At 44.6% G+C, this 27,651-nt stretch overlaps 2 protein-coding genes across 5 annotated transcripts; one reads left to right on the top strand and one right to left on the bottom strand.

Moving 5' to 3' along the window:
• Nucleotides 1-1,343: 1,343 nt before the first annotated feature.
• Nucleotides 1,344-14,856, bottom strand: tdp2b (tyrosyl-DNA phosphodiesterase 2b). The gene is made up of 7 exons (XM_042346328.1): nt 14,566-14,856; nt 12,182-12,279; nt 10,602-10,778; nt 8,486-8,577; nt 5,760-5,878; nt 4,759-4,929; nt 1,344-3,011 (listed from the first exon to the last, which is right to left on the bottom strand). The coding sequence occupies exons 1-7, from the start codon at nt 14,854-14,856 to the stop codon at nt 2,733-2,735; spliced, it is 1,227 nt and encodes a 408-aa protein (XP_042202262.1). The 3' UTR covers nt 1,344-2,732.
• On the top strand, nt 14,816-25,700 carry acot13 (acyl-CoA thioesterase 13). Of its 4 annotated transcripts, none has more exons than XM_042345788.1 (4): nt 14,816-14,959; nt 18,236-18,331; nt 22,198-22,382; nt 25,461-25,700. In XM_042345788.1, exons 1-4 carry the CDS (start codon nt 14,855-14,857, stop codon nt 25,615-25,617), a joined length of 543 nt encoding a protein of 180 aa, XP_042201722.1. In that variant the 5' UTR covers nt 14,816-14,854; the 3' UTR covers nt 25,618-25,700.
• Nucleotides 25,701-27,651: the final 1,951 nt, after the last annotated feature.

The following is a 27,651-nucleotide window of genomic DNA, read 5'->3' as shown; positions in this document are numbered from 1 at the left end:
GGTTCAACGGGACTTGATCCTTCATCTGATTCCTCAGTTATAAGGTTTGTTTGGGAGCCCAATGTATGTACGAGACCATAAGTGAGAACGTGGGCAGCACCATTCTGCAACAATAAGGTGAAATTTGCAACATTTCATAATTTTGTCAAATAACTAGTGACTATTCTCCTTGGGGGAGAGGTAAGTGGGGTCTCTTTGAAGATGAGGTGTCACGCTTGGCAATGGAATGTCGGACTCGAGCCAGGCCTCTGTGGCGGTCTCGGGAGTCTGGCTCCTGAGCCAGGCGGGTCCGCAGTATTCCAGGCCACTGCTGATGACAGCGCAACCATCCTGGCTCATCAGCGGGACTTGGAAGGGCTAACCAGTCAGGGGGTACAGGGATTCTTCCCACTCAGCTCCGGTTAAATAGCAAGGAGTCCTGCTTGGCTCCCGGCAGCGCCTCCTCACCTCAAGCTGCTGACACTATCACCATTCGTGGCTGCACTCTTCACCGAACTGAGCCAATCTGAAACCTCAGTGTCTTTTTCGACTCTCATCTATCGTTCAAACCCCACATTTGTGCCATGACCCATTCCACCTTTCCACAGTATGAAACATTCATTCCTACCTTCAAAGCCCTCCATGGTCTTGCTCCCCCCCCACCACCTCTCCAACCTCATAACCTTGTATCAGCCTGTTCACTTCCTCTGTTTGGCAGACACTGGCCTGTTTCAGTTCCCATTGGTGGTCAAGCATTCAGCATCTCTGCCCCCACGCTCTGGAACTCTATCCCGCAATCCCTCCACCTCACCTACTCTCTTGGCTCCTTCAAGAACCCTCTGAAGACCTTCCTCTTCCACCATGCCTTTGGCAAGTCTACCACCCCCACCGCCCTACCTTTCTGACCCCAATCCCAGCTTGGGTCCAAAACCCAATTGTCCAGTGCCATGGGACGTCTTTCTAACATGCAGGGCGCTATACAAGTGTAAATTGTTGTTGTTAATCCTGCAAGCTGAAGCCCCAATAGGTAGGGTGATCCTAGCTGGACAGTGTTCAAGATGGTGGATTTTCTCTTAAGAGACCCGAGATAACATGCTCTCTTAAGAGGCTGTGATAACCTTGTCCCTTTTACACTTGCCAACGTACTGCCTGGGCGCATGGAATTTCAGCCCACAGAAATTCTCCTCCAACTTCTACTTTCCACAGCAATAGAGCGAAGATCAGGAAATCAGTGCAGCAAGGCCGGGGTGGTGGGGGGGGGTGGGGGTTGGGGAATTGATTCCATAATCTTCTGGACTGCAGCCTTTGTACCTCAGTACACCAACACTCCACAGCAAAAGTTAGCAACTCATATTGGGAAAGAATAAAATTGATCTTTTTTTATTAGGAAATTGATATCACCTTTATTTTCAATGCTCAATAGAACTTTACTTAAAATATACAGGCAGACCAACTGTAAGCTTTATTGTTAAATGTACTGAAACACTGGAGTTAGGGAGGAAGAGATAGAACGAAAATATCCTATTTTCCCACTTATTTTCAAGGCAACAACTGGGCTTTATTGGGACTGCAGATGTCTTGGAACTTTGGACATTCTGTTTTAAAAAATACACAAATATTTCCACGCTTTTCCCGTAATTCCAAGATATCTACAGTCACACAGGTAAAGAAGTAGAAGACAATGACCAAAGGATGTGTTATTATAAAACGTTCTATATTCTTGAGCGGGAACAATGTTAATGCTGAGAAATGGAAACATCTTTTCCAATTCAGGAACCCATTATCAGCATCAAGCACTCCCAGATCAGGTGTAGCAGACAGCTGGGGAATAAAGCTCCCTTCACTCTGTCCCCACAATGTCACCTTAAACCCCAACCTTTTGCCTACAAAATAACCAGTCACACTACTTTATAGTATATCATGTGCAGCTCTTTGAGACATCTCGATGACGTGATATGGAGTTAAACCAAGGTTAATTATTATAAAATGAGCCAGTGTGCCAGAGATTACCGATTTGAGCCAATCAAAGGCACGGTGGAGACAACATTGCATTACTCTGAAACACATTTCATTTCTTATTTAAGGGACTTCTGTCATTAAATGTGTTTTAAAATACTCCTCACCCGACTTCTAAATAATGATGGTGCCCAAGCCCCGCATGTCATCCCCTTAGGGAGGAGCACTTTCAAGTTCTGAAAACAGCCATTTGGAATTATTGGAGAGATGTTGGTCCATGCCCAGACCAGCATCCTATGAATAATCTGTATGATCAATGTATCCAAAGTCAGTAATCTGAGTTTGTCCAGTATCTAATCAGTAATTTGTGTTTGTTCAATAGCTAGTCAAATCATCTGAGAGCCCAACACCCAGTAATCTGAGTGAGCCTAGTATCTGCTGAATAAGAGCGAAAAGGCCATTTTTGGCTCTCAAAAAACATCCTTTTAAGTAGGAAGCCAAAATGGCAGCAGCCTTAGCTTCTCAGGAAGATTTGGACACCTCCCATTGTTTAGAAGTCAGATGAGGAGCATTTAAAAATATATCTTAGTACATTCCTTAAATAATGAACAGAATGCGTGAAGGAATATTTTGATATCAACCCAAGCATTTTTAAACTATTAAACCTGACGGGACATCAAACCTGATACACCGAGATAGACCGAACCCTGAATTATTTCCTCAAATTGTAATTTTACATCAATATTTTCAAGTACAATAGGCTTTACGACTTTACTTTTCACCTTAAAATTGCCATCTCACAATATCACATCAAAGTCACACAGGATGCCCCAGTGATCGCTAGGGAACCTTCCACATTCCAACTTGTCCAATCCTACGAGCTCCATTTGCTGTGGGATGATCTGAGTCTCGGTCCCAGCCCTGAAAAACACGCGGTCAAACCGAAGCCTGCACTTGTAACAAGCCTCCAGATTGTTGTTGTTTTGTGTATCCCACGTATACTGACAGTATTCTGGTTTTCCTAGGTATTCCCAGACATCTGAAATCCCAGCTTTTAAACCTCCAAGTTTTGTCACCTGTGAGGAGAGATCGTAGTGAGAATAGAAATAAAACCATGCTCTTCAATAATTACCCTTCTTTTAGTTTGCCCCGAATTTCCTACCAGCTCCAAGGTATCTGGTCTAAGTGGCCATTCTTCATGTGTCACTTCAAACAGTGCGTGTCATCACATTAGACTGTGAAAGGCATCATAGCCAATCCTGAATCTCCCCTCGACACACATACTCTTCCCAGACTAAGATATCAATAGAGAATTCTAGAATTTCCCACCTCGATGGCTGCTTCCTGTGTGTGGAGGTGGAAGACACAATGCAGTAACACAATTTACTATTATACAGTGCCTTTCACATCTGGAGAAGAGAACACCCCAAAATGCTTTGCACATCTGACTGGGTATTTGAGTCATGTGGGTTGTGGGAACCTGAAGGCTGAATGAAGCCAGTTTGTACCACAACAGTGTCATAGCATTTCAGACTCAAACACTGGATTTTGTGAATGTATGCTGATGCTTCGCATGTGGCTATCTTGCAGTTGAGGAACAGCCAAGGGGAAATGTTTACTTAATGTCCATCCTACTCTACCATGTGTCCATGCCATAAACAGGAATGAGTCTCCACTAAACCTGGTGGAATCACAACCGTCCTTTGACCCTTTCTGCCAAACGTTCATACTCAGTGAGTTCTGCCTGTTTTGTTGCATAATGAAACTCAGAACTGTCTGTTCTGAATTTCATCTTGCTCATGTCTTACACATTAAATCCAGACAGTAGAAAAGTGACCCTTTCCTTCCGAGGCAATGGTGGGTAAAATAAGAGCTCCTAACAATGGAAGGTAGGAACCTGAGTGTGTTATCAGAGCGAGTTGTGAATGGTTTTGGGAGAGTATGTGTCTGTTAGGCATCAAAATGGAAGTTGCAGAGATAGGGGGAGCAAGTCCGTGGAGGGCTTTGAAGATGAGGACCAGGATCTTGAACTGTAACTTGAAGAAGCATGTATGAGGGCTTCAGCAGCCTGCGGTGTGAGACAGTGGCGGAGCCGGGCAATGTTGCGGAGGTGGGGAAGGCAGAGTGGGCCATGGCACAGATGTGGGGTAGAAAGGATAGTTGAGGGTCAAACAAGACCCCAAGATTCCAGACTGGCTTAGCAAGGTGGAGTGTGCAACCATGGATGGTGATGCTGTCAGCGCCTGAGGTGAGGAGGTGTTGACAGGAGCCAATCAGGAGAGTCTCAGTCTTGCTGACGTTCAACTGAAGAAAGTTAGCTCTCATTCAGGACTTGATGTCAGAGACATTCTGTCAGGACAGCAGTGGTCCTGGAGTCAAGGGTGGAGGCAGAGAAGTAGAGTTGGGTGTCATCTGCATACATGTGGAAGTTGACCCTGTGTCTGCGGATGATGTCACCAAGAGGCAGTATATAGATATTGAAGAGGAGGGAACCAAGGACAGAACCCTGAGGAATGCTGCTTGAGACTGTGTGGGAACTGGAGGAGAAGCCTTTTGTGGAGATGAAGTGGAGGCGGTGTGAGAGGAACGATCTGAACCAGTCAAGGACAGAGCCATGAAAAACAGTCAATTGGCTGAATTTCTTCCGTTTCTTTACAGATTCAATATGATCAGATTTGCTGTGAAATGTGGCATTTTTCATATGGACAAAGGCAGGGAAATGGAATTAAGGGGCTGTCCCAGACTTCGTGGCAGAACAGGCTCCAAGGGTTCTTTCGTTCCTATGTTCTCAAGTCAGATTTTCACACCTTTTGCAAAACTCACCTCATGGTCCCTTAGGTTTGTGTCGCCTCCAAAGATCACCGTTGCAGTTTCCGCTGCATCTTGCATCTTTTTCATCACAGTTTGCAGTTGTCGGACCCGCTCCCTAGAATGGTCCTTAGTGCTCTCCAGGTGCGAAGTCATTAAACAGAGCTCATTCCCTGCAATGTTCACCTGGAATAGAAACATACATGATTACCACATGTCTGCAACACTGACTCCCAGTATAACAAACAAAGTTCATATGAATAAGATCTATTGGCCTATTTGATCTCATCCTTCCAGAATAACCATACTACTATCTTCCCATTACATTATCACTCTTAAATGAGGCCAGCGTCCTAGCCTCTTCTTGGTAACTCGTTCCAGCTATTAAATATCATTTGTCTAAAAAAAATACTTCCTGGTGTTTGTGATAATTTTGCCCCTCACAAAGAATACCACAGCTCGATGGAAACACAGTAGAACCCCACCATAATGCAATTGATTAGAACTCAGATTTGCTTCTGGCACAAATGGCCAGTCCTGTGCAGAAAATGGCCAACTTTCAGCTACTGAAGTCATCATCATTTCCTGCGCCCTGTGCTTGTGCAGCGCACAGGAAGTGACATTGCAACAACCTTATCACATTGTTGTAACATCTGTACTTCTCTAGATTTACTGGAGAGTCTAGCGATTGTGTATTTGGTGGGCAAATGCCATAGCCAAGTCATTAAGTGTATGAATGACCAATTTATGGAAGGGTGGGGGACGACGAGAAGAATTGGGTGGGTTGGGGATCAGCAATATAAAACAATGACAACAGAAAAAGAAAGCAACAATTACCAAAATGCAGTATTGAAAGATAATAAAAAATATTTTTAAGAAGTTGAAACAGTACAAGAAAACAGATACCTGGTAACTTCACTTCGTAGCAATTATCTCTGAAGTGCTGTGAGATGCTCAGCATTATGGTTCCTCTAACAACTGCAAGAATTAGTCTTATCCATTTTGATCCTTCCTACCTGCACAATGAGGAGATTTCTTTCCATAGAGGTGCTTAGGAAAGGTGTTATTTCTTGTTTCAGCAGCTTCACACGGGACTTTTTCAGCATTATTGCCGTATAGTAGCCCTCCTCATCCGCTAAGCAGAGAAAACAAGAGATGCATTTAGAATTTTGTTGCTAAATAAATATGTAAGTGAATAGCCCATGTCTTGCCTCTCACTCTTCCAGATTTTCCTCGTATTATGTGAATACTCGATTCCATGTGGCCTCTCATCAATTAGGCAAGGTTAGATTTCATATCCAACATCACAGCACATTTGATGATGATCTTCTCTCTGGAGTTCCCAAGCCTTGGCTCTTGCCAACCTGCACCTAATACCTTCTGCAATTAGGTAAGCAGGATGCGTCCCTCCAGGGAGAGAATGTGCATTCCATCCCAGACACAGGGAAAGGTGTGATTCATGTGGAATTCTCAACTTGGTTTGGATTCTCTTAAGCATGGTGATGGTATTTGTGTCAGACACCTGGTTGACCCCAAAAAATCTGCATTGGATGATTTGGGATTCAGTCAAAGCATTCAATTGGCCAGGGTGGGTGCGGGGGGTATTAATTGACAGCACATTTTTTGGACTTTCTCCGGAATTTTCTGGGATGGAGATGTTTATACTGGGTCTAAATCCTCTCAAAATAGATTTAGTTCCATAATTGTTAGGTTTCAACCTTTGAATCTTTGTCAACAAAAGAGGAAGAAATCTGAAAAGTGAGCGTCATCCTTTATTGAAATTATTTGTAGAGAGATTATGATTCACCACTATCATGTGGTTATAGTTGTCAGTTGATGGTTAATACCAAATCTTTTATCTATTGAAACAAACAAAACAATAACTGAACTGCTTCAGTTCACATTTTTCCTCTGGTCTCAGTTTCCATCCAACCGTGTTCTCCCTCCATTCACTCTTTCAACAGTAGATTAGCAATGCAAACTCCCTACACCATTTGCCCAACGCAACAATAATACATTGATACTGTAGTTTAGTCAGTTTATAATACTGTGGCTACCACAATTCAGCTCTACCTTTATGGCAATGCCTTCTCGAAACAACTAGAAGCATGATTACAACTGGGTTGTTGAAACATAACAGCAATTTCAGGCCATTCGTCGGTCAGTCTCTCCATTCAAATTCTTAAAATATTAACAGTTCAGCACAGATGACTTACATCAATAAACCAATTTCCTCTCACATTGATCTGGTTAAAAAGGAAAATATCATCTATAAGTAAGGAAAATGGATAGTACAAATTACAAAAAGTCACTGACCATTTTGTAGTGCACCAATAACAACACTGATTATAACAACAACGGCTTGCATTTATATGGAACATATGATGTTGGATAATATCTCATAGTACTTTACAAAATCTGAATAGGAGCCTGAGCTGGAGGCAAAGAGGATAAGGGAAAGATGGTCAAAGACAATCTCAAAGAGGTAGGTATTTTTTTTGGGGGGTGAGGGGTTGAAAGCAGAAAGAGGGAGCAAGGTAGAGGGATTTTGTAAGTTTCAAGGAGTGGGCCAAAGTGGTTGAAAGTTCGCCTACCGATTGTACAGAGGAGCAGGTAGGGGATATGAAGGAGACCAGAGATGACAAAGCAACAACAACAACAAGATTCCATTTATTGTGCGCCTTTCACGTCGGGAGGACGTCCCAAGGCGCTGTACAGTTGGGTCAGGACCCGACAAAGCAGATGGGACAAGCGAAGGAGTAGGAACACAGAGGATTGCAGAGGTAGGTGAGGCAAGGTTATGGAGGCATTTGATGTTGAGGATTAACTTAATTGATCTGCTGAAGTAAGTGCTTGTTGCGGGAAGGAAGGCACATCACAGAGCTCTGGATGTTTGGAAGCTTATGAAAGGTAGGGCAAGGGAGGCTGCAGCAGCACTATTTAGATTGGAGAAATCGAATCTGAAGAGTCAAAGGAAATAGATGAGGGTTTGTCAGGTTGAGGTGGGTGAGCAATGTTGCAGAGATGGAGGACAGCAGACTTGGTCAGAGCCTGGAATAATAATAATAATAATCCTTGCATTTGATATAGCGTTTTTCACGTCTTCTAGACGTCCCAAAGCACTTCACAGAATAGTCTGTAAAGTGAATTGACTGTATATTTGTGGGCGAACGCAGCAGCCAATTGCGCACAGCAGTGTCCCACAAACAGTCGTAGATTGAAAATGACCAATTTTATTATTGTTTTTGTTTTTGGAGGGATTATTATTAGGCTCTGTGTGGAGTAAGGAAACTTGCCCAAGGTTTCGCCCTGCCTGGAATTGAACTCAGGTCTCTCGCTTGCGAAGCGAGTGCTCTAACCACTGAGCTACAGGACTCCACTGACAGACAGTCACAGTCAGATAGCCTGGGGGGAGCTGGGGGTCCTGTGATGTGATGAGGGTTCTGTCTCCGGCCTGTGGGGGTGGGGGGGACATCATACACTGGCTTTCTATTCCCAGCTTCACACCATCCGTCAACCCCTCCACTACCCACAGCGACCCCCACACACAGCCTGACCCTGACCACCAGCCTCTCAGAGGAAGAGTCAAACAAAGCGCCAAAGCTCTGTACCGGCCACACGAGGTGGAAGTGGGAAAACACTGACAGGAGCCAAGTAGGATAGCCTCAGAATAGTTTCTATCGAGACACAGATACTGCACTTCTTAAAACATTGAACAAGTATCCTATAATTTGTTTTGTACCTGGAATAATTGTGTAGCTCACAGCTCGTTTCTTCAAATAATTGTAATAAGGTGGAATAACTTCTTGCAGAAACACTATGTCTGGGGTATACCTTAAGTTTAAAGAAACAAAGAAAGCATTGATGAAAATGAACCTTAATGAAAATGAGTCTTAAATTTTCATCGTGTAATTTATAACAATATGACTGAGGTTGGAGCTGGTGTGTTGGTGTTGCATACTACCACTGCTTTAACACTAGACTTTAACTGGTAAATCACCATGATTTGGGCAGCAATCTCACTGCTAAATGTACACTACAAGCAAAGACTTGAGCAGAGTAAATGCACTACAGCTGTTCTCTAGGCACCATCTAGTGGTGGTGAGTTGAAGGATAAACTGTACTGTATTTACCCTTCAACTCATCACCTTACAGTAAATTGTACCGTACTGTGCTTGTTTCCCACATGATCCTTCCACAGCATCAGGGATGTGAGTCCCTCAATCTTTGGGACAAGCCCGGAAAGTTGAACAGGACATTCTTAACACAAATAGCACTTGGCTGGCTCTTTAACAACGTCTGAAACCTACACTTTTAAGTTTATAAGTTGGCGATTGATTTATAAGATTTCATCCATAGAGCGCAGGTAGAATTCAAAGTGAAGTTTAGCAAAATTGTGAAAGATGTCGTGATCATCAAAGGGAATGGTGGAGGGGGTTGAAAGGTCATTGAAGATGTCAGCCTGGCTGAGTTGGCAGTATTCTCGCTGCTTAGTCAGAATGCTGTGGGTTCAAGTCCCACATTGGGACTTTGAACTCAGTCTAAATTGACACTCCAGTACAATACTGTTAGAGGTGCCGTCCGTCACATGAGACATAAAACCAAGGTCCCACCTTCCTGTTCAGGTGGATGTTAAAGATCCCAAGGCACTGCTTGAAAAGAGCAAAGAGTTTCTCCTGGTGTCCTGGCCAATCATCCCCCAAACGAATTTGGTCACTCACTCCTTGGCTGTTTGTGGGACATCGCTGTGCGCAAACTGGCTGCCTCATTTGTCTACAAAATTCACAGCCATTACACTTAACAGCAAAATCATGTGATTACTTTGAATCCTCCCAACGTAAAAGGCTCTATTTCAAATGTAAGGACTTTTAAAAAAAAAGTTAAACACAACTTAATCAGAACTACACAGCCACGTTGAAGGCTACTGTGAATCACTGGCATCCAGTGAGTGAGGTAAAAATCTTCATTTGATTCCACTGAATACATGAAAGCACTGGATCACAGAGACTATCACAGACTATAATTCCCCAAACCACTCCAACCTCCTGCAAAGTCATATTTTAGAAAGATAAAAATCAAATCCAATAACTGAAGCTGTGCAGAAAGAACCTTTCATGTGGGCAAGAAAAAACATGAATGTAACAACTGTAAATATAACTTGTACATTTAGATATATAGATATTATTCATATTTCTCCATCAGCGTTAAAGCATTTAAACACTATGTCACTTGTGAGTTGAAAAATTTAAATTGTTTATAATTTGCAACAATTAAAAATGACCATGATAACACCACTGACGAGCCAGAGGTTTACCAATGTAAATGTGAACTCAAGGATGATGTGCCAAACTGCCAAATGTTTAGACACTGTAAATGTGTATATTCACTCAATTCAGCTGAGGTGTCTGATAACATCATTGACCACAACTGAAGATTACTTACCAGAAAAATGATGCTGCGCATTTACTTTATACATATTTATTAAAAATAGATACATAAATTAAATGTGTAGCATCATTTTCATATATTTATTTAATTTTATATACAGTAAACACCTGATAACTCAACCCTGTCTTAACTCATCATCACTTACCACTTAAATTAACAAACCGTCAATATCCCAGCCACATTTATTCATTTATTTATGCATATATCTAATTCGCCACTCAGGATAAATCATCATTGAGCCCTTGGAGTGACAAATTATCAATTTATATAATGAAAATATAGTGATTACAATCACAGAAATGACCAAAAAAAATATTTTTCTTCAAAATGTCTTAATATAAATACTGTTGCAAGTTATCCTGAGAGAGTTAACTGTGACAATTCTGAATGGCTTAAAGGGCTTTACTCACAGCGCTATGAGGGAACAAACAGCTCGGGCTCTTTCTTGTATGTTTTTCTGGTCTAGTCCATCAATGTTCCAGGTTAGCAATGAAATGCGACTTTCATCCACTTGCTCCTGCTCACAAATGTCCTTGTCAGTTTTCACATTGTCCGTTTTCACTTTGTCCTTGTCTGTCAGATCAATACTGCATGAAAAAATGTTTTATTACAAAAATATATGAATGTTATTTGGCATTATACATAGACACAATTTTGTTATAGCTTCTCTGTCTGCCAGTTTTCCTGCTCAGCTAGTATTTGAGACTGATATAAAGCATGGTTGTGTGTCATGGTTTCATGCCAAACCCATGGTCTCCTAAAAATCCTTGCACCCAGCCATCTCATTCAATTAAACCATAGAGACAAAGATTAACAAAAGGATGGAAGTCATCCATTGACTTCAGAAGGTTCAGGAAGATCCTTTAAGTGGACCCCTTGATCCCTTAAGATCATGACACAAATCATAATGGGAAGAGTAAAAAAAACTAATATGTGACAATTACTAATGGGATTCCTTAATGTAGAGACCGAGTTGGACTCATTCACGTAACCAGACGAAGATCATGCATATATAGCCAACCCGCAGGAACTCTGCTCCAAAATAGATAATGTGGTAACAGAGTTCCCACTGGTTAGGGTGATACGGTATAACAATCCTTGCATTTGACATAGTTCCTTATCACATATTTTCAGTTTCCTTATTAACGAATTAATTCCGTTAGAAATAGCCACATCTTAGATATATCAATATATAGCTTAATATATCACACTTGAAACACAGGCACACAACTTATTTCGTCCCAGCGGCTGAAATATTTTACAAAATGGAAGGGCACAGTTGTGACGGGCTTTGATCAATCATATGTATGGTCCAAGATTGATGAATCTTGACTCATAATCCCTCCGAATATAGTGCCTGGCCTGTTGTCCCAGCTGAGATCAGCTAACTCTGCACAGGTGTGGTCTTAAACATGCAACCTCTGGAGTGCGTGACATACGACTGCAATATTCCTGTGGAAGAGTTTCAGTTCAAAGGTACACCCCACTAATACAAAATATTGATTATAATGTCTACCTCTAAACAACAGTAGCTTGGCAAAGCAATGATCAACTCAAATCAGGAGAAACTTCTCTACAGTTTTATTTGTTCTACTTTGCCATTCCACAAGGCTAGCAAAACAGGAACATTCGGAACTGCCCAAAGATGCTCTTGACAATAAGAGTACAGATCTGCACCCCTGCTCAGATATCACGATTGGTTTAATTGTCCAGAACAATTGATGGTGTTTGCACATATCTGTATGAACATGTGCATACTAAATACAGTGTCACTATACTTAACAGCAAATCCTGTGAAGTACTTTGAAATATCCTTCCGAGGTGAAAAGTACTAATATCAAATTGCAAGTATTATTCCTTTTTTTTCAAGCTAGGATCCTCGTTTCTCTTCAGAACCATCAGTGACCCCACACACTCTGCTCCGTCCGCCTCACTAAAAGCACACGAGTCTTTAAATACATTATATTTAATTGTGGCGGATTGTACTTACCACACCTGAGAGCTTGCTCCCTCATCCAACTGCGAAGGAGTTTCCATGGCTGAGGAAGATGGCTGGACGTCTGAGTCAAAATAGGAATTAAGTGCTCTCTGCAAATGAACGGGACAAATCACTAGTGTATTTCACCATAGGGCATTAAAGCCAAACCTGACCCTGTCCTCACCCAACATCTGCACCTTCCAACAGTGGTCTTTGTATAGCGAACAACAACAGGAACTCTGTTTGATAAAAACATCTCGGCCACATTGCCGGTGTCTCTCACCCCAGGACGCCAAGATCCTCTTCCACACATTCATTACATCCAGGCTCGACTACTTCCCTGCTTGTCGGCCTCCCCAACTCCTCCCTCCCCAGGCTGCAGATCATGCAGAACCCCGCAGCCCGTGACCTCTCACGCACTATGCGACCCTATCACCTCCATCCTCGCCCGGCTCCAGTAGCTCCACATCACTCAAAGGATACAGTTCAAGATCCTGGCCCTCGCCTTCAAAACCCTCCACGGCCTTGTTCCTACCTACTGCTAGATAAACAGAGGCGTGTGGAGTAAGGAAACTTGCCCAAGGTTTCGTCCTGGCCGGGAATCGAAGCCAGGTCTCTCTCTTGCGAGGCGAGCGCTCTAACCACTGAGCTACTGTGGAGTCCTCAGTGGTTAGAGCACTCGCTTTGCAAGTGAGAGACCTGAGTTCAATTCCAGGCAGAGGGCGAAACCTTGGGCAAGTTTCCTTACTCCACACACCTAATAATAATCCCTCCAAAACCCAAAACAATAATAAATTGGTCATTTTCAATCTACGACTGTTTGTGGGACATTGCTGACCAGCCCCTCAGCCAGTGTCTGAGTGAGTGAGCGTGTCAGTGAGGGAGTGTGTCTGAGTGAGTGAGCGTGTCAGTGAGTGAGTGTGTCTGAGTGAGTGAGGGCGTCAGTGAGTGAGCGTGTCAGTGAGTGAGTCTGAGTGAGTGAGCGTGTCAGTGAGTGAGCGTGTCTGTGAGTGAGCGTGTCTGTGAGTGAGCGTGTCTGTGAGCGTGTCTGTGAGCGTGTCTGTGAGCGTGTCAGTGAGTGTGTCAGTGAGTGAGCGTGTCTGTGAGTGAGCGTGTCTGTGAGGGAGCGTGTCTGTGAGGGAGTGTGTCTGTGAGGGAGCGTGTCAGTGAGTGAGCGTGTCAGTGAGTGAGCGTGTCAGTGAGTGAGCGTGTCAGTGAGTGAGCGTGTCTGTGAGTGAGCGTGTCTGTGAGCGTGTCAGTGAGTGAGCGTGTCAGTGAGTGAGTGTGTCTGTGAGTGAGCGTGTCTGTGAGGGAGCCTGTCAGTGAGGGAGCGTGTCAGTGAGGGAGCGTGTCAGTGAGCGAGCGTGTTAGTGAGCGAGCGTGTTAGTGAGCGAGCGTGTCAGTGAGCGAGCGTGTCAGTGAGTGAGTGTGTCAGTGAGCGTGTCAGTGAGTGAGTGTGTCTGAGTGAGTGAGCGTGTCAGTGAGTGAGCGTGTCAGTGAGTGAGCGTGTCTGTGAGTGAGCGTGTCTGTGAGTGAGCGTGTCAGTGAGTGAGCGTGTCAGTGAGTGAGCGTGTCAGTGAGTGAGCGTGTCAGTGAGTGAGCGTGTCAGTGAGTGAGCGTGTAAGAGAGTGAGCGTGTAAGAGAGTGAGTGTGTAAATGTGTGTAAGAGTGAGTGTGTAAATGAGTGTGTAAGTGAGCAGGTGTGTAAATGTGTAAGTGAGCGTTTGTGTAAATGAGTATACATGAGTGTAAGAGAGTGAGTGTGTAAATGAGTGTGTAAGAGAGTGAGTGTTTAAATGAGTGTGTAAGAGAGTGAGTGTGTAAATGAGTATGTCGGTGAGTGTGTCAGTGAGTGTTTAAATGAGTGTGTAAGAGAGTGAGTGTGTAAATGAGTGTGTCGGTGAGTGTGTGAGTGAGTGTCAGTGAGTGTGTGAGTGAGTGTGTGAGCGTGTAAGAGTGTGTGAGTGTGTCAGTGTGTGAGTGAGTGTGTAAGAGAGTGAGTGTGTAAGAGAGTGTGTCAGTGTGTGAGTGAGTGTGTAAGAGAGTGAGTGTGTAAGAGAGTGTGTAAGAGAGTGTGTCAGTGTGTGAGTGTGTCAGTGTGAGTGTGTGAGTGAGTGAGTGTGTCAGTGAGTGAGTGTGTCAGTGTGTGAGTGAGTGTGTGAGTGTGTCAGTGTGTGAGTGAGTGAGTGTGTGAGTGTGTGAGTGAGTGAGTGTGAGTGTGTGTGTGAGTGTGTGAGTGTAAGAGAGTGTGTAAGAGAGTGTGTCAGTGTGTGAGTGAGTGAGTGTGTGAGTGTGTCAGTGTGTGTGTGAGTGAGTGAGTGAGTGTGTGAGTGAGTGTGTCAGTGTGTGAGTGTGTGAGAGAGTGAGTGATCAGTAAGGAGCCGCGCTGTACCCACCCCCAGTTCCCAGCCACTGGCCGCCAAGTAGCACTGAGCCGCGGCCTCCTCAGTGCCCGACACCGCGGAGAACTCAGTGCAGAGGCCGCGGCGGCGCCTCTCCGCTTCCTCCTCATCCTCGGGCCGGGGCTGGGGCTGGGCCTCGGGCCGGGCCTCGGGCTGGGGCTGGGCCTCGGGCTGCTCCTGGGCCGGGCCCCGGGCGGCTGCAGGAGGCGGCTCGAGCCTCTCCCCGGGGTCGAGCTCGGGCTCTGTGATTCTCGGCCTCTTACACTCAGGCTCCAGGTCACTCATGGCCACAAACTCCTCCTCTCCGCCTCCTCCCCCTCCCGCTGCTGCTGCTGCTCCTCACAGGGACCTGTTCTTCCCCCAAACCAATTGGCTGCGGATTAACCAGGTTCAGTATCCAGAGCATCGCTCATCACAGCTCTGCCCTGCCCTGCCTGGCTCTGCCCTGCCTGGCTCTGCTCTGCCTGGCTCTGCCCTGCCCTGCCTGGCACTGCGTTGCCTGGCTCTGCTCTGCTCTGCCTGGCTCTGCTCTGCCCTGCCCGGCTCTGCCTGGCTCTGCCCTGCCCTGCTCTGCCCTGCCTGGCTCTGCCCTGCCCTGCTCTGCTCTGCCTGGCTCTGCTCTGCCTGGCTCTGCTCTGCCCTGCCTGGCACTGCCCTGCCTGGCTCTGCTCTGCCCGGCTCTGCCTTGCCCGGCTCTGCCTGGCTCTGCCCTGCCCTGCTCTGCCCTGCCTGGCTCTGCTCTGCCTGGCTCTGCTCTGCCCTGCCTGGCACTGCCCTGCCTGGCTCTGCTCTGCTCTGCCCTGCCCGGCTCTGCCCTGCCCTGCCTGGCTCTGCTCTGCCCTGCCTGGCACTACCTTGCCTGGCTCTGCTCTGCCCTGCCTGGCTCTGCCCTGCCCTGCCTGGCACTACCTTGCCTGGCTCTGCTCTGCTCTGCCCTGCCTGGCTCTGCTCTGCCCTGCCTGGCTCTGCCCTGCCCTGCCTGGCACTACCTTGCCTGGCTCTGCTCTGCTCTGCCTGGCCCTGCTCTGCCCTGCCTGGCTCACTGGCAGGACCTGGAAGGGCAGGGAATCATCCCCCTCAGCTCCTGCTAACCTTGCAAGCCCAAGCCCGAACATGTCGGGCGGTCTTAAGCCGGACAAGCAGTGGGAAAGCTCACCGGAACAGCGGCATCGATAATAATAATAATAATAATCCTTGCATTTGATATAGCGCTTTTCACATCGAGAGGACGTCCCAAAGCGCTTCACAGAACACACTGTAAAGTGAATTGACTGTATATTTGTGGGCGAACGCGGCAGCCAATTGTGCACAGCAATGTCCCACAAACAGTCGTAGATTGAAAATGACCAATTTATTATTGTTTTTGTTTTTTGGAGGGATTATTATTAGGCTCTGTGTGGAGTAAGGAAACTTGCCCAAGGTTTCGCCCTCTGCCTGGAATTGAACTCAGGTCTCTCGCTTGCGAAGCGAGTGCTCTAACCACTGAGCTACAGGACTCCACAAATGGATGACAAGCCGCGCGGTATTAGCGGGTTAGACTCCAGCAGTTACCCCCCCCCCACCCGACACACACTCTGGGATCCCCCCCACAGCCTTGGCTCTTGCCAACCTGCACCCCGTTACTTTCCGGAATTAGGGAAGCAGGAAGCGTCCCTCCGGGGGGAGAGTGCCCATTCCATTCCAACAATCCCTGTCTGGGATTTCCACGTGTAGGTGGGATGCGTGGAAATCTCGGTTTGATTTGGAGACTCTTATGCACGGTGATGGGCTTCCGCATTGTCAGACCCCCGGTTGACCAAAAATAACTTTTTATTATGTACACATTGCAAACTCGTCGAACCAGGCAACTCGCCTGCTCTTGTCTCGTGCTTAGGTTTCGCCCACAAAACAACAGTCACTCCACGTTACAGTATAATCCTATGAAATGCTTTGAGACGTCATGATAAGGCGCTAAATAAAATGTAAGGATTGTTATTATTATTATTATATTGTCTCCCCTGTCCCTGTGCTCTCCATAGAGAGGCACAAGGAGAATGCAGATTTGACAGTGCGTTCCTGCCAAAATCATTGGGGTTCACCCGATCGTGCACACCTGTATAGTATACACATTCACTATCGATTTTTTAAAATTCTCGGATAAGATTAAATGCTATATAGTCAAAATTGCTAATGGCACTATTTCAATATAGGATTAATAATCTGATCACCTACGAATAATCTGATCACCTATGACAACGAAATAAAATTTGTGCTCTAACCAGTTTGGTAGAGTTCCTTGTTTTTTTAGGTCAGCCAGGTATCAGTTAATAGCAACATATTTGAATGCCACCTACACGTGATTATTTCCCATTGTCTGAAATGGGATGCACATTCCCTCCCTGGAGAATATTAGGCACAAGGTGTCTAGCGCCAAGGCTTGGGGACCCTCGAGTGTGCATTGGGGATATTGCTGAAGTTTAACCAGCTAAAGCTGAATAGTTTGCCATTGTCCTCTCCCGCACCAAACTCCATGACCCCATCTTCCCCATTCTCGCCCGACTCCATTGGCTCCCTATCCTTCAGAGGATCCAGTTCAAGAGCCTGGTCCTCACCTACAAAGCCCTCCGTGGCCTCACCCCACCCTACCTCTGCGACCTCCTAACCATGTACCAACCCGCCCGCTCCCTCCGCTCAGCCGGCTCCGGGCTACTCCATGTCCCCCGACCCACCCGCCCCACTATTGGTGGGAGAGCCTTCAGCCACTCTGCCCTCAACCTCTGGAATTCACTCCGTCTCGCACCCTCCTTAGCCTCTTTCAAGTCCCACCTCAGAACCCTCCTTTTCGACCATGCTATCAGTTACCACCTGAATAGGCAGACAGGATCTCGGTTTAATGTCTCATCCAAAGGCCAGCACCTCCCAATGTAACAGCCCACCTCCCACCACCAGCACTGTATTAGAGTGTCACCTTAGAGTTAGACTTATGTGATTCCAAGTCCTGACATGGAACTTGAACCCACAATCTTCTGACTCAGAGGCAAGAATGCTACCACTGTGCAAGGCTGCCACATTTATGGGCGTTGTATGAAATGCAAAGATTATTGATCATTGCATTACTTGTCAATTAAAGAAACATGATTACAGGATTTACAGTAATTATGTTTTCATTGACATGTGAACTTATTACTGGGGAGAAAGAAATGTGAAGTTGCAGAAAGCAAGATTAAAAAAAGAAAAGTCCTACCCCTTCTTCCAGATTTCTGAGCTTTAGATGCGGGTCTTGCAGTTCATCAGCAATGATCTAGTCTTTATCTCGGAATCAGTTGGGAGGAACAGGTGATTCACTTTTTTTCACAAAGGTGAGGAGCCTCTGTAAGTACGAGCAGATCCAGTTGAAGTGCAGTATTGCACAGGTATAGGAACCAAATGCTGGTTGTGGGTGTGTCGCGGGGAAAGCGGCATCGATCTGCAGATCCAGGAAGGAGAGCGGTTTGAGTGACAGAGGAGCAGAGTGTTAGAGGCAAAGCAAGGTGAGTGACAGAGAGAGCAGTGTGTCAGAGGCAGGGCAAAGTCCGGGCTCTATGAGAAGTACAGTGCTTATTCCGCAAGCGCAACAAAATAGCCCAAACTCTGCTCCTATACACTTAGCGTGATATTTCACCTTGTCTCTTGTGTTTCACCCTAGATCAGGTTGAAAATAATGGCTTCATCCGTGAATGCTCTCAGGGAGATCATCAGAAGCATAACAGGAGGACGCGGTTTCGATCAGGTTTTAAGAAAGGTAAAGCGTTAGAAAAGCTTTGTGGAAACATAGTACCTCCGATCCTAAATGTAAATTGCGCTGGATTGTAATGCAAGGTTTTTGTTTAAAAACAAAGCCTTTTTTTTAAAGTCAAGCCACTTTATATTCTGTGAAGTACTTTGAGGCGTCTCAATAACATGATAATTGGCTGCAGCGTTTGCCCACAAATATACAGTCAATTCACTTTACAGTGTGTTCTGTGAAGCGCTTTGGGACATCCTCCCGACATGAAAAGCGCTATATCAAATGCAAGGATTATTATTATTATTACAAGGTGCTATATCAAATGCAAGGATTATTATTATTATTGTTGTGCATTGAAACAAAGTCCAACCCACTTGATCCCAACCCCTGCTCAGGTCAAAATCCTATGACTGTCTAGGGCCTTGGGACGTCCTCTCGTTGTGAAAGGCGCTATGCAAATACAAGTTGTTATTGTTAAGTGGTTGAACTCAGTGTCTAAATCGTCACCATTTCACTTACTCCTCCCAAAAAATCCAGATTGTCTATTTATGACATCCAATAAAGCTGTGAATATAAATAGCTGAGCAGGTGAATTCTGCACCAGTTTCACCAGTTGCACCAGTTTTAAGCGATGGGACACTGCTGTGCGCAATTGGCTGCCGCATTTCGCCCACAAATATACGGTCAATTCACTTTACAGCATATTCCGTGAAGCGCTTTGAGACGTCAAGAAGACGTAAAAAGCGCTATATCAAATGCAAGGATTATTATTATTATAACTACTGTATAGTGCGGTGCTATATTTTGCCTGACAAGTTGAACAAACTTTTCCGCTTGAATATTTTTCTGATGGATCCCATGAATCATTCATGTAATGTAACTCCAATCAAAGAACTCATTTCCTATAGCGGATGTTTCATGGACAAGGGATAGCAGGATGTGTCAGGGCTTAACAGGATATTACACTATATATGTAATTTCTTTTATGTTGGAGAAAAATGCCCAGATTTACCCATTTTCATCAGGCTGGGGAGGTCCAAGCGTTGGGGACCCTAGATTGTGTATAGGAGTACTTGTGAAGTTTAACCAGCTTAACCACATAGCTTGCCATTGAGAGCATTGTCTAGCAAGTTTCTCGCTGCTTGTCCATCTTGGAGAACCCTAATTGTTAATTAATCTCCGAACACTGCCCCCGTGTCTGCCTCCAAATCCTGCTGATGTGCCAAGCTAGCTGGTTTGTCATCAGTGGTACCCGGGAGTATTGTGGACAGGTTTGGCTCAGAAACTGGACTACAGAGACCGCCACAGAGGGTTGACAATTCTGACATTCCATTGCCAAGCACTTCACAGTAGAGTCAACTCACCTCTAAGGAGACCCCACTTACAACACCTCACCTTCCCGGATAGTCACAAGTTTCTACTTGACACTTTGTGTAATGCAGTGTACAACAACAGCAACTTGCATTTATATGGAGTGGAGTCCTGTAGCGAAGTGGTCAGAGCGCTCGCCTCGCAAGCGAGCAGACCTGGGTTTGATTCCCAGGGTTAAACGTTGTGCATGTTTCCTTACTCCACACGCCTCTGTTTACCTGTAACAATAACAACAACTTGCACTCCACGCAGGGTAGCATCTCAGAGCTACCTAGCTTTACCTAGCAGTAAATAGAAACCTGGTTGTTAGTCGATTGGTGGATCGCTTTTCCGGGGATAATGCCTTCAAAAAATAATAAAAAATAAATAATAATAATGTGGTCACTCAGTCCATGACTGTTTGTGGGACACTGCCATGCGCAATTGACTGTCGCGTTTCATACATAAAACGTAGAGTCAATTCACTTTACAGTATATTCTGTGTATTGCTTGAGATGTCGAGAACACGTGATAAGGCACTATATCAAATGCAAGGATTATTATTATATAACATCCTTTATGCAGGGCAGCGTCTTGGAGCGCTTAACAGTGGAGTGTTTTGACACCAAATTGGAAGGGGTGGTCAGTGGGGGTGGGGGGAGGTGACCAAAGGCACCGTTGAAGATTGTGGGTTCAAACCCCAAGTCAGGAATGGAACTTGTGTAATCCCTGCTGATACCCCAATGCAGCGCTGGGGGGAGTGGAGGTGGGGGCTTCATTGTTGGAGGTGCCGTCCTTTGCATGACAGATTAAACAGAGGTTCTGTCTGCCCATTCAAATGGATGTTAAAGATCCCACAGCACTATTCAAAAAGAAAAAGGAAACTGTGAAAGAAATTGGTCATTTCTTCAACAGTCGTCTGTGGGACATGGCTATGTATAATTGGGCTGCTGCATTCACCGACAAATAGTCACTCCAGTTCATAGAAAATCCTGTGAAGTGCTTTGAAACATCCTGATGTGAAAGGCACTATATCAAATGTAAGGCATCAACACATTGGAGAGAATTCTGATGATTGTTGTCAGCCTTAAAAACAAGGTGTTGGGAGTCCAATACTGAATCCAAATAAAATGCTGAATCAGGAGGGCTACAATGTGTCCCGGGGAAAAACGGTCTCTGGCTCCTGATCGCCACCCAGTCACCTTTGCTGGAAAGTGCATATGGGTGGATGTTTGGCGAGAACAGCATTAGACTCAGCTGTGAGGCTTCTCACTGTCAAATAGCCTGAAGAGACTTGCAGTCGAGGGTTGCGGATGAAGAATGGCAACTAAGTCAAGTTCTGGAATACTGTTCTGAGCACCCTGGAGGCAGTCAGCTTTGAGGCGGGCACACCTAGTTGTCAAAGTGACTTGGATTAAGCATTGGACTTGGGTGGCTGGCACATCTTAAGATGTTCTATAAAGGTCCTCCCATCACACTGAAGAAAGACATTTGTCAAGTAGCTGAGGAAAGTCTGAGGCCTGAAGCTGGAAGGATTACCTGGAGTCTGGGTTTATGAGCACACGTTCATATATCCAGGGCTTGATATCCATCTTGATTGGTTTTCAGAGAGGTAAGCAGCTGCTGCTCAAACTTTACACCTCCAGATGGAACAGATGGAACCACTACTCAATAGGAAGGGATGTGTGACTGAGCTGTTGGCAGAGAGAGGGTGGAAACAATACTCTCACGCATTTCATGTTGACCTGTGTTACCCACCAGGAAGCTCAAGGGGAATTCCTGGTATCTGCCATCCTCCTAATGAGGCTCAAAACTGTGTTGTCAGCTAATGACTATCCTCCTGGGGTAAGAGGAAGATTGGCTCCAGGGTGAGGTGCTTGGCAACAGAATGTTGGAATCATATCAATCCTCTGTGTCGGTCTCATATCTCTTATCAGAACCTGCAAGTTTATGATAATAATCCTTACATTTGGTATAGTGCCTTTCACATCAGGGGACGTCCTCAAGCGTTTCACAATACAGTGACTGTGAGGACAAACACAGCAGCCAATTGTGTATAGCAGTATCCCACAAACAGCCATGAAGTAAATGACCAATTTTATTTGGGGGACTAATTTTATTTGAGAGCTTTAGCAGGCTGATGGGATATTGGATTAACGTCTAATCCAAAGGACTACATCTCTAACAATGCAGTGGACCCCCAGCACTGCACTGGAATGTCATCTTAGACAATATGAGTTCAAGTCCCAATATGGGGCTGGAATCCCCAACCTTCTGACTCAGAGGTGAGAGTGCTACCAACTGAGCCGGCCCGACTTATGGCTTTATTGTCCAAACCACAAATTGGACCTCAAGTCTTAAGAGTTCTGCTAGGACACGGAGTGTAAGTATACAATTTAGGAATACAGTACACCAAACACTACTATTCTAAAGGATAGTGTTTGCATTTGGTAGTAACATAGAGCACATCTTTAAAAATGTATATTAATTTCAGAAAGAACTGTGATACTCCTTCACTGTCTACTTTGTAGATGAATGTTGTTTCAGCAAGTCCTGGGAAAGTTGTTTGCGAGTTGAAAGTGGAGGAAGAGCATGTAAACCGATCAAGTGCTCTGCATGGAGGGTTGATTGCTACTATTGTCGACGTGGTGTCAACAACAGCCTTACTGAATACGGAAAGAGCAACACCAGGAGTCAGTGTAGACATGAATATAACGTAAGTCTAACTTGGGCAACCTGGTTGTTTCGCCCACAAGATATACAGTCATTCGATCCACTTTATAGTGTATCCTGTGAAACGCTTTGATACTTCTCTATGACGTGATAAGGTGCTATATCAAAATGCAATGATTATTATTGTTAGCCAAACGGTTGGTGATCCAGTGTTGCAAGTTTTTTTTCCCCCTCCCTTTCTCTCTCTTTCTTCCCCCACCACTCCTTCCCCCTGACTCTTTCCCCCAAGCCATTGGCTCCACTGACAGCAGTTGACCTTCAGGGCTACAAATAAATGGTCATTTGGCTGATTATTTTGTTACCAGGTCACGTGATATTAGGAGTGGGGGGTAGGGACTATGGCCTGTTTTCCTTGACTAGTGAAAATATATGTATAGTCAGACACTGGACATGATTGAGAACAGGAAAACAGGCAGATTTATTTATCCTCCTATCAGCTACGTTTTTCTGCACACTAATCATAAATTATAGCTTGTAGGATTGGTTTTGTATCCAGAAATGATGTTTGTAGCATTTAGAATGATTTAATTACCAGAGGAATGTGACATGGGCTTCAGCTGACCTCCATTACTGCAATTAAATAGCTATTTGGCTGGGCAGTGTTATTAGGTTATATTATATATAATATCATCTAATAATATGCAACACATAATAATCCATTAGGTAATATCATACATTGACATTTTATAGTATATATCATACTGAATGTTACTGGGTTATATTACAAAGAGAATTACAAAGGGAGAGGGAGAGTTACAATCAGAGCGGAGCAAAATCGTGCTTGTATCCAATGTGATGACACTTGTGAAATTGGGTTCAAGTATTTGTCAGAAACCACACCAAGGATATTATTAAAATGCTTTATTAGCAATTATAAAACCACACAAGCATAAACATCACATTATACCCAACGCATTATCATTACTCGTCGCGCTTAAATGACTACTGAAGCACTATTTTTACAAGATACACTCAATACTAAAATTCTAAACATATATAAAAAAATTATGTGACATATGAAATGTATCTAAATAATCTCTAACTGTTTTGTATGTATGTTGGGTGCGTGTTTTAGTAAATAGGAGAGATACTACCAAGCAGGCAGGAAAAGTTGTGACGAAGTTCTAAGGCTGGCACAAAAGTTAAACACCGTCTCTGGCTTGCTTCGAGCTGCAAACGTCTCTTGGTGGTCCACTCAGGCAAAGACTGAACTGGTCCTCTTTGCGGTCCACTCCGGCGAGAGCTAGACTTGTCCTCTTTCCCTCAAAGGCGCTCTTCTTCCTCTCCATAGAGGTTTGTCCCCTTCCTCTCCTCAGAGGCTCCAAAAAAAACTCTTTAGGTTTTGGCTATCGATTTTTATACTCTTTTTCGTCAGCCATCTGTGTTCTAACTTTTCTTCCCATGACTTCTTTCCCACTCTCTGCACTTTTCCCAGGCATTCTTCCCTATCTTCAAGTCATTTCTCCTTGTACCAGCTAGTGTTTCTTTTGCAAGAGAACAATACTCCTCCTATTCCATCTTATCTAGCCTGACCAAACCACGTGACTCCATATCTCTGAAGTTTCAGTCCTTCTTTCTAACTCCGTCCATGTGACCTGCTCACTTTAAGCATTTTCTCAATTTTAATTGCTAGTTTGTATCCCATCTATTCTCCTGGTCCAATTATCCCAGGTTCCTATCTCTCCTGCCCGTAGGTCACATGCCCTTGTAAGCGCAGATGGCCTACCATCCATTCTCTAGATCTGCTATCCTTATCTTCCCTGGCCATGGGTCACATTCCAGTGTACTCCTCCTACCTCGGCGCCTCTTTACTAGGGCTGTGTGTGTGTGTGTGGGTGTGAGTGTGTACGTGTGTGCCACATGGCAGTTTTTATTTCTTTAATTCATTCTACTTAATTCATCTATTCACTACATGATCAATACCAATGATTCTACTATAATCCCAACTATTTACACACTACTGATTACAACTAGTGCATGTTGTGATGCTGTCTGTGAGCTGCAAGGTTTCCATCTCAGAAAGATGTTTTGTGAAGAGGAAAACAAATGTGGAATAAAATTTAGTTTTACCCTTTCTCTCACAACAAAACTGTCTTTTTAAAAAATCTGGTGATGGCCAGTTTATTTGCTAGCTTTTTGGGGGAGAAAGATAAAAAATATATTTGTATAGTGCCATTCACCTGATACCATTCAGTTATCCTTACAGCTCGCAGGAAATTCCGGGTATCGTCCATCCACCTACTGAGAGCTCAAACCTGCGCATGTCAGATATCAACTGACCAAATAGTGATTGTTCTATTTGGGGGGAAGATAAGCAGAGTCTCCCTGGAGCTGAACTGGCTGCAAGGTGACATGTTTGGCCACAGAATGTTAAAATCAAAGCAATACTCTGTGGCGGTTCAGCAGTCCTGTTCTTGAGCCAGGCAGGTCTGCAGTATTCCAGGGCACTAATGCTGACAGCCCAGCCAGCCTGGCTCATTGGCAGGACTTGGAAGGGCAGACCAGTCACTGGGGCCTGGACTCTTCCCATTCAGTTCCTGTTAACTCGACAAGCTAAATTCCTAACTGGGAGAAAGTTCGAATGCCGTTCCAATATATATCTCGGGAATTTTCATGTATACGTAGTTATGCATGGAACTTTCATTTTGGTTTGCATTCCCTTAGGCATCCGGCTATCAAAAAGAAACATTCAGTTACCCGGCAGGAGTTGATATATGCCTCTTTTGCCCTATTTTGTTGCAATCCCCCACTTTGTTTTGCATCATTAACATCGCTTTAACTCATCATCCCTTGTCCTTTACCCCATTTTCTCTTTTGTCTTCCTTGCCCTCCCTCTCCCCTCTCTGTTAGCCCTTAAAAGCCTCTCCCTCCCAACATTCCCTAGTTCTGCCGAAGTTTTGTGGACCAGAAACGTTGACTAACTTTCCTTTCTCCATAGATGCTGCCTGACCTGCCAAGTGTTTCCAGCAACTTCTGTTTTTGTTGGAGTCAATATATGTGAGTTCAAATATAAATGTTTCAGCTCCCATTGTGTAACCTGCCATTTTTCCTCTCTTTTCAGGTACATGAATGCAGCTAAAGTGGGAGAGGATCTTATCATATCTGCTGAGGTGCTGAAGCAAGGTCGGACTCTTGGCTTTGCAACTGTCGATTTGACAAGCAAAACAACAGGAAAGCTCATTGCTCAGGGTCGTCACACAAAGTTTTTGGGCAGCTGAAAAACTTGTGAACAACAGAAAACCTTTACTGTCATGTTTTGAATGCATTCAACATGCCTTATTAAAAATGTACTTCAAGGTTTCATTTTAAAGTTTACATTGATTGTACTTTAAATACAATTGATTCCCATTTCGCAGACCGGATAGAAATAATGGGAAGCCCAGCAGCCAGCTCAACCACTAGAGCCTATCATTCTAATCCCAGTTCCCTGCTGACTTTCCTAAATAATCTTCCTCTTCAAGTATTTTTCACCTCCTCCCTTCCAGTGGCTTGGCATCAGGCTCCACCACTGTTAAGCGATCCGAGAACTCTACCCTGTGTGAAGGGCGCTATATAAATGTAAGTTGTTGTTTATCCAGTTGCAACACATATAATCTGGAACACCTGCCTCTAGCCTCTTGCCTCTGTCCATCTACTTAAAAACTTGTGCACCTGGTCATTTCCCTCTTTCCCTTTGCTCGATGTTCAACCCCATCATTAAGTGTTCCGAGATGTTTTCCTACGCGAAGCACGCTTTGTAAATGCAAATTGTTTTTGTCATATCCAATTCCCTTTTAAATATTGGTTTGATCAAGTTGGTTTCAACAGCTACTTGTGCAAAGCATTCATATTCTGATGACCCTCTGCATGTCTGCTAATCCCGATTATAAGCAGATACTTATCCAGTTGCTTTTTGGATAAATGCAATCAGAGTACAAGCCCCAAAGTGTATTTTAATAAGGTACCATTTGTGGCAAAAAAAGGAGGAAGGAGGGGGCAAGGTGGAGGGATTGAGGGAGAATGCTCCAGAGTTTCAGGGCACAGTGGCTGAAAGCGCAGACACTAATGGTGGAACAGATGGCATGAGGGACAAGCAGGAGGCTGGAGGCATTCGAGCAGAAGTAATTGGTAGTGGGTTGGGGAGTAAGCAGGTCGGAGAGGTAGAGAGGTGCCAGGGTATTGAAGGAATTTGAAAATGAGTGTCTTGAAATCGATAATTCAGGCTATTGAATTGTATAAAACACCACAGCTAAACTGATATTCTCGTCAACATCCATACACACAATTTGCAGGGGTCACCATATAGTAATCAGGAGTAGAATTAACTGATTTTCCTCGTAAGGAGGTCCCAGCCACCATTAGTGCCCCAACTACTATTCCAGGTGAGATCAACTAACACAAGAAGTTGGGAGTCAAACCTGTGCCTTTCTGATCAGTGATTCCACCCAGCTCTAGATTTACACCAGCCCTGGCATAGTGGTAGCACTCGCAGCTCTGAGTCAGAAGGTTGGGGGTTCAAACCCCATGTCAGGAATTGGAACTCATATAGTCTAAGATGACATTCCAATGCACCACTGGGAGTGTGATGTTAAAACCCAAATCCCATCTGCCTGTTCAGGTGGACGTTAAAGATCCCAAGGCACTACTGGCAGAGAATGGAGTTACTCCCGGTGTCCTGGCCAACAATTCCTCAATAAAAATGGTCACTCTTTCGAATGCTGTTGGTGGGACAATGCTCCCTGCAACTGGCTGCTGCATTTCGCTCACAAAATACAGTCAATGCACTTTATTGTATATCCCATGAAACGCTTTGAGACATCATGATGTGAAAGGCGCTAAATCAAATGCAAGGATTATTATTACTTGTGTAGCATTTTAGAACATCCATAATTTAGCAATTTGTTGCATTTTGGCTTAATGTTAATCCAGGATTTCGGTAGCTCTCTAATGAGGACCGTTTGGCAAGCTTCCCGCTGCTTGTCCAGCTTGACCACACTGCTTTGGCTTGCACGGAGCTGAGTGGGCCCTCAACCTCATTTCCTTCTGGGGAAGGGCCTGCAGCAAAAAATAACCTAAGCCAACATGGCTTGTTTGAGAAAAAATAACATGCAACGCAGATGCATTACAAAATAATTTTATAGGCGTTCTCCTACAAATTAAAGAGTCACTCTACCTTACAATAAATCCTGTGAAGCCCTTTGAGGCAGCCTTCCGCTATGAAAGGCTTTATATAAAAAAATTAAGATCGCTAGGAGGATCTCTTCTGACAAATA

Source organism: Callorhinchus milii, unplaced genomic scaffold (assembly GCF_018977255.1).
Source record: "Callorhinchus milii isolate IMCB2004 unplaced genomic scaffold, IMCB_Cmil_1.0 Scaffold2, whole genome shotgun sequence".
NCBI lineage: Eukaryota > Metazoa > Chordata > Chondrichthyes > Chimaeriformes > Callorhinchidae > Callorhinchus > Callorhinchus milii.
The sequence above is the reverse complement of the archived record's forward strand: the minus strand, read 5'-3'. Positions and strand labels throughout refer to the sequence as shown.

Bases quoted from the DNA above. Each gene is read 5' to 3' on its own strand.
- acot13 (XM_042345788.1), top strand. From the start codon at position 14,855: ATGGCCACAAACTCCTCCTCTCCGCCTCCTCCCCCTCCCGCTGCTGCT. The intron at 14,960-18,235 runs GTTCAGTATCCA...GTTTCACCCTAG, and splicing joins ATTGGCTGCGGATTAACCAG to ATCAGGTTGAAAATAATGGC. The intron at 18,332-22,197 runs GTAAAGCGTTAG...TCTACTTTGTAG, and splicing joins TCGATCAGGTTTTAAGAAAG to ATGAATGTTGTTTCAGCAAG.
- tdp2b (XM_042346328.1), bottom strand. From the start codon at position 14,856: ATGAGTGACCTGGAGCCTGAGTGTAAGAGGCCGAGAATCACAGAGCCC. The intron at 5,879-8,485 runs GTACAAAACAAA...TTCTCTGCTTAG, and splicing joins GAGCTACACAATTATTCCAG to CGGATGAGGAGGGCTACTAT. The intron at 3,012-4,758 runs GTGAGTTTTGCA...CTCTCCTCACAG, and splicing joins CAAACCTAAGGGACCATGAG to GTGACAAAACTTGGAGGTTT.